The following is a 6908-nucleotide window of genomic DNA, read 5'->3' as shown; positions in this document are numbered from 1 at the left end:
CATGAAAAATATTTCCTTGTTTCCGAAGCTTTATGAAAGGTTTCTAAATCATTTTATCATAAAAATGAGAGAAATGATTTTAAACCTCGACAATATTTTGGTGTTACCATGGAAAGAGACTTTCGATACACTTGTTGACTGTAACTCTATTCAGCTGAAGAATCCAATGCTTTTCTAGTGTAAACAATGTGTTTGACCATGGATGTACTTTTCCTACATCCATGGTTTGACCTAGCCTTCTAGGTTAGAAATTTCAAATAACGCGAGTAGAATCATCGACGAAAAGTTATATTTATGATAGAGACAATCGATGCTAGTTCTGATGCTATCTTGTCACATGGTTTTTCTTTTCAAAATGTATAGAAACGTTAAATGGATACAGACATGTTTTGCTTACTCGTGATGTTACCTTTATAATCTCCTCAAATAAATGCACGCTCTAATGTTAACACAAAAAATACTTTCGATCCACTTGTTGAATGCACGAAAAATATTGCGCTTACCCATATTGCCAATTCCTTGCAAGAACCATGCAAGAACCATGCAGGAGCCATGAAAGAACTAGCACCAGAGTGTATTTTATTTACGTCTGTTTCAAAACAAAAAGTGGATTTGTGATGTAACACTTTATGCTACACAACTGGAAAAGCCAAGGGTATTCCTAGTGTAAAGGATGTGTTAGCAATTTTTTTAGAAATTATTATCATCTTCTCTCTATATTAAACATAAAAGGTCTTTGACGACATCATGTTGTTACAATTTCAAATTTTATATTGGCTATTCGTACAACCAATAACAGCACATTTGACGCTGGTCACATTGTTATAAAAAACAGTTTAAAGCTATCGGTTAGCTTTCTATCGGTTAAAAATAGTATCAACCACTTTCATCCCTTTTTTCACTTTGTTTCAGTTCTCTCTGAAGTATAAGCGACCTTAAGTAAAGACGGGGCGTATCAGTACGGGATTTCATGAAAAGGGATTGGATCAAGTACGTTTGGGGTCCCCTTTTGGATGGCGGGAAAACATGTAAACAAATATGGCTACCTTCCGTGACACGAGGAATGTACTCCTGGTCGCCTATGACTAAAATACGACTGAAGATGATGAATTTGCGTCACTTTTCGATACTAACACTAGCAAAAATTTAGATTTTCCCTATTGGAAGCACAATACATTTGACTTGGATTTGATGACTGATGCTGAATGTAAATCAGAATTTCCTTCTTTTTTTATCATTCTGACATGTACAGGCTAGCCCAAGTTTTTCAGATCCCAGAACGTATCACCTGTCCCAATTGCTTTGTTTTCAAATTAATTGAGTCGTTTGTGCACTACTAAAAAGATTTGCATACTCATACAGATACTCCGATACAGCCAGAATTAGAACGCTACACTTAAGTAGTCCATTATAAAGGTGCTGCATTACAAAATTGTTAGGGATTTGTGGATGGAACAGTTCGGCCAGTATGTCGGCTTGGCGAAAACTAACGTGCATTATACAATGGACACCAACGAGTTCATGCCCTCAAATTTCAATCCGTTGTGGCCCCAAATGGTTTTTTAGCAAACTTATTTGGACCAATGGAAGGACAAAGGCACGATAGCGGAATGTTAGCAGCCTCAAATCTCCCAGGAGACCTTCAACAGTACTCCAACACAGTTTATAGATAACCACTGTGTATACGGGGACCCCGCCTATCCACTACGAAGTCTTTTACAAGCACCGGTTAGAGGACACCTAACTAAGAAACTCGCCCTAAAAAGGTGGTGGCCAGCATGTCGAAAAGAGAGTCTCTCTATATTCAATTTATATACGGCAAAGTAGATAAAATCGAATTACAGAGAGAAATCTTTGTAAACTCGCGAAAATGAATCAAACAAACATTTTTCATCAGTGCAGTACCGTATATTAAAGACATTTCCAAAGATCTTCTAAGATCTTTGGAAATAGTCATCATTATTTGACTGTTATTTATTCAGCCTACTTTCTAAATCAACGGCCCTATTTACATCTTATAAATTCGAAATATGGTTCGAAACTGTGGTTAGGGCCTTTTTACACTCAAGAATTTATCCGTATTGACCTAAAATCTAGATCGAATTAGAAAGTTTATCAAATTAGAGAGTATCGAATTATGGAGGTTCATTTATGAGAGGTTTTTAACGAAATTTGACGTTAACTTTGAATTTGTTCGAATTAGAGAGAGTCACCTGTACCTATCTTTTCAAAGGTTACAAAAATATGTGTTGTTGCTTTTTTTGCCAAGCGTATTGTTTACTAACAACAACAAGGACACTATCATCCTTGCGCTAACAAGAAAATGTTCCCGTCCCCGGACCTCTTTGGTATCTCAAAGCGGTCTGAGGTTAAGAATAGTGTTTAACAACAGTAAAATTCACACGTGAGTGACATCTTGAAAATTCAATAAACGTGTTTTTTTTGAAGGATTTAAAAGAAAATTGAAACTGTCTCGTTACTATATTTACTTTGTTTCTGTTTTTCACACCTAATGTAAACGTATGGACACATTCGTACCCAGTGCTTTTTGTAGCGCTTATGTTTTAGTATTTTTCTATTTAAACCACTTGCAAAAAGTTAAGAAACTTAAGAAAATAAGTTTTTTGGGAATATGTAGGAAACCACTTTAAAAAAAAAAAACATGCGAAAAAAATGTGAAATTAAAACGCGTATTCAGACAAGTCGCTGAAACGTTTGCTGCAAAGAAAGTGCATGAAACAGCATCAATTTCCATTTCATGCCACGTTTCCATGCCACGTTTCTAGCAGATGCTATTAGCAACTGACACAACAACAGTTGACAAATCCCCAGCTGACACACCCGTCGTTACCATAAAAAAGAATTAACAAATGCTAAGTAATTGCCATGACAAGTAATCTATTCATTACATGTTATTAATAGTTATTAAAAGCTTATCATTACACAATGCACACAAAAAAAAACAGGAAAACTCAGGTTAAAAGTTCTTAAATAAGTTACACACAAAACGGTTCACCGCATATATTACACATCAATTAATTTAAACTTTATTTTTCATCATAAACCACAATTTTACATTGCTACTTCAGCTGCTTCGATGTGAATATCATAGCTACATCTTCTGCATTATACCATCTCTCTCCACGTTTGTAGCAATAAATGTGCCAGGAATATGAAGTCCTGGTACTGAGTGCAACATAATTGCCTAAAAATATATATATACATTAGAAATTTTTATGTGAAACAAATAAGGCAATACATAAGATTAAAAATAACAGTGTTTGTTACAATGGTAGTCAACAAGATGACAAAATAAAAAGTTAATGATGTTGTACAATCCACCACAATCTACTAACCATACTGTTATTTCATCTTAAGATATACTTAATAGGTTTGAAAGGCGTTTCCAACCATTATTATAATTCGTACCCGTTCTTGTTGCTTCAGTATCTGGTGTTTTGATAGCAGAAGCTTTCTTGGTCTGCTATACCGGTCCCTGTCACATTCTCTTGCAGAAGCCAATAATAGGTTCTTCAGTGTTTGGTTTTCTTCAGACAGCTTGTCATAACTTTCCTTCCATGCTTTGTTGATCTGGAGTAACTATAATGAAGTAAAAGAACTCATCACATGCTGATATAGACTTAGATGATAATAAGAAAACATGAAAGGTCCTGGGTACTCATTATTCCCTTTTTTGTGTGTGTTTTCAAAATTTTTGTACCATATCCCTACCTCTCTTAGCCGCTCTTCCGGATCCAATATTAAAGTCGCCATTATAATTTTTCGCTTGTCTTGATGTTTGAATTAATAACATTGTGGATATTATATAAAGGCATTTTTCTAGGAGGGGCCGGTTATTTTTATTGAGTCAACGAACTTGGAAAGTCCTAACATCGAAGATAACTTATAAAAAACCTCTGCGGTGAAGAGAAAATCTCGGAGGGTGGTATTTGCTTTATATAATTTATATAAACAATAATTCACAAAGCTTGACAACAGCAGGATATTATGATGTGTCTGAAAGGTTTTTTTCGTCGCTTATACTAAGTTTATAGCAACTGATAAGTAGATCATGGAAAAGGGCTTGGTAGTAAATACCAGATTGCTTATGATGCTCCTTGTGGTGAAATGTAGCATCCTTGCCCCAGAGCTTTTGTTTTTCTACATTATAACGCCAAGCAAAGAGGTCTATGTACGAATTTGAAAATATGAGTCACGATTTCCCAACAATAGACATAAATGAGACGGCTTAATCAGCTTTTTTATTATTAAAATGACATCGTTAAGTCCAAGCCATAATTACGTCATAATTAAAATTATTAATTATAACTGAACTTGTTTTAAGTTCATGTTAAGCTATCTGGGGATTTCAACCGTTGAAAAAAATTCCTGCAAATTCGTCAGCGGGAATTTAAGGGAAAAAAATAGAAACTTTAATAGGTCAAAATTTATAGAAATGTTATAATAATCACCTACGTATTTTCACACAACAAGCAAATTTGCTTCAAAATATGGTGGCTAATAATTCACATAATAAATATTTAATTAAGATGGTGCAATCTTTCACTTTTGCAATCAAAGCAGAAATAACAGCATAGCAACGTCCATAACAACAACATTTTTATTTCTGAGAGCTTTCCAACTCTTGGTCGATGTTAAATGCGATTACCAGACGATATTTTTAAGCCCTTCTAGGCAATATATTACAATTGTGAATGTTAAATGTTGTTTTGCGTAATGAATGAGAAAGCGGTGTACCTTCTAAATTGAACTTGTCAGAGTTTACTCGTCATCAATTAGACTTGAGATTTATAGTCATTAGATGGTCGAATTAGCGTTTTCCTTTCTATTCTTACAGTCGGGTAATACAAAGCTACAAATATTGGAGATATTGGTCACTCAAGATAGGTAGTCAAAATAGTGATATAATAGTGGTATATTCACGCCTTTGCCCATCCACAAGTCTAATTCCTAGTGAAGAGAAACACGACAAATAGAAAACCTGAATTTCAAAGTGGAAGTAATTAAACCGAGCATAAGAATAACAGGAAGCGTGCTTTTATTTCTAAGCCTGTTCTATTGACTGTTTGTCCTATTAAATAAATAATTTCAAAGTTCTTAATCTCTTGATAGATATTCGTTCAACAAAATAGAACCTGTCTCCCTAGGGTATCTTTCATCAGCTCCAAACTGAATTTCAAGAGTGCTCTCTATTTTATTTATTTATTTATCAATATTTATACAGGATAAAACATTTCAACTAAAATATCTGCTTTACAAATGTGTCCTATTTAAAAAAATATAGCTAAAAAATAGTTAATATTTGATTAAAATCTAAATAAAAACGATATGGGAAAAATAGAAGAAAATGTGAAACAAAGGGCCGAGAAAATGTCAATTGTTGGAAAAATGTTTATTTAAAGAGATAACATAAAAGGTATTAAAATCGTCTCTTCGCCACTTTTCGACCATTTTAAAGGGTATGTAATTCAATTTTTTTGGCGCCCAGCAAATGGCATTTTTAACGCCCCTTCAAATCTAATATTTTCAACTGCGCACGACAGTTAAAGATTAAGATGGAAATCGTGCATGCTTATTCTTTGTTTATTTAATGCTTTGCCTGTAATTGGCCGCATGTTTTTCAACCTTATCATGTAGGCGAATTTTTACTTTCTATTTTCACCATGTCATTCTTTTTCACATCTGCACTAAGTCACCCAAGATTAGGAGATGGCTATAGAATCGCAGTTTTTTCAAACAAAATGAAGAGCGTACCAGCTAAGTAGTGTTAAAAAGATTGCAGAATCTTCTTCTTGTAGAATTTGAACCTGATTAGTTTCAATTAAGAAAATCAGTATTCAGAATTAACTGTCAAATTTCCAAACGTAAGACTTTAGTACATCTTTACACTACTTTTCCCGAAGTGTTACAATGATTAGGGATTAACACGAGTTCTACAATATTTGACAAAAGTTTCGGGAGAAGTCAAGAGCATCTCAAGTGACAAATACAGCTGAACACACCAACTAAACCACTTCTAAGATGGTGCGTCTTTTGTTACTCTACAGAACAATTCACATCTGGGCGCGTAAAGAAATAAAGGGATTATGATTATTTAAGCAACCTAGTCCCCAGGAGCCCTTTTCGTTTTTATATATTAAGGACGGCGCGAAGAACGGCCTTCTTCTTTTTGCCGTCTCCAAAATAAAAAAGCGAAAAGGGGTAATAAAAGAAGAGTCATGATGATGACGTCATGTTCTACTTATACCAAAAGTATAAAAAATTTTCTCTTACCATTCGAAAAAATAAATGTTTTAATCTAGATTTCTTTTTCCCACTTATATTGCTCTGTTGCTAAGTGATGGCCCTACTCATCTGGTTAGGTCACAGTGGTACAAAACTTAGTTGCTATGGGCAACCACTTTCAACTATGCGAATCGACCACAATATCTCTACAGACAAATATTGTTGCGTACCCAACGTCGTAATGTATTTTTTGTGGTTTATTAAATTTTCACCATTATGAATATATTATAACTCTGTTCGATTCTTTGCTGATGAATCGGCATGTGTTTCGAATAATAAGTGACAAAATAGCAACATAACGCTCTTCTCCATTGATAGTAAATAACACCCTTCTCCGTTGATAGAGATGCTTTCAAAAGTTGATTTATCGACAATTAGTAAAAAAAAGGATTTTCTCTGGAGAATAAATTTTTCAAAATAAATTTAATTTCACAATTTCATACAAAATGAGGATCCGCGATGGAGTATTTGTAAAAAATAAAAACACTAGTTGCAAATAAAAATAATTAATATGTAAAACTAAGATAAAATGGCGCAAATATAATGATTACTATTGTTACACAGTAAATATATGTTAACTATCTAAGACACTTTTCTTTCCT

The 6908-nt window shown here is 33.9% G+C and overlaps 1 protein-coding gene across 2 annotated transcripts; it reads right to left on the bottom strand.

The window, feature by feature from the left end:
- Positions 1-1921: 1921 nt before the first annotated feature.
- LOC130648686 (uncharacterized) lies at positions 1922-6765 on the bottom strand. Of its 2 annotated transcripts, none has more exons than XM_057454745.1 (3): positions 6295-6765; positions 3430-3600; positions 1922-3205 (listed from the first exon to the last, which is right to left on the bottom strand). In XM_057454745.1, the coding sequence occupies exons 1-3, from the start codon at positions 6295-6297 to the stop codon at positions 3113-3115; spliced, it is 267 nt and encodes an 88-aa protein (XP_057310728.1). In that variant the 5' UTR covers positions 6298-6765; the 3' UTR covers positions 1922-3112. The 2 variants fall into 2 exon arrangements, with proteins under 2 accessions (XP_057310728.1, XP_057310727.1); XM_057454744.1 differs by lacking the exon at positions 6295-6765 and adding an exon at positions 3733-5007.
- Between the last annotated feature and the right edge of the window lie 143 nt (positions 6766-6908).

Source organism: Hydractinia symbiolongicarpus, chromosome 7 (assembly GCF_029227915.1).
Source record: "Hydractinia symbiolongicarpus strain clone_291-10 chromosome 7, HSymV2.1, whole genome shotgun sequence".
NCBI lineage: Eukaryota > Metazoa > Cnidaria > Hydrozoa > Anthoathecata > Hydractiniidae > Hydractinia > Hydractinia symbiolongicarpus.
The sequence above is the reverse complement of the archived record's forward strand: the minus strand, read 5'-3'. Positions and strand labels throughout refer to the sequence as shown.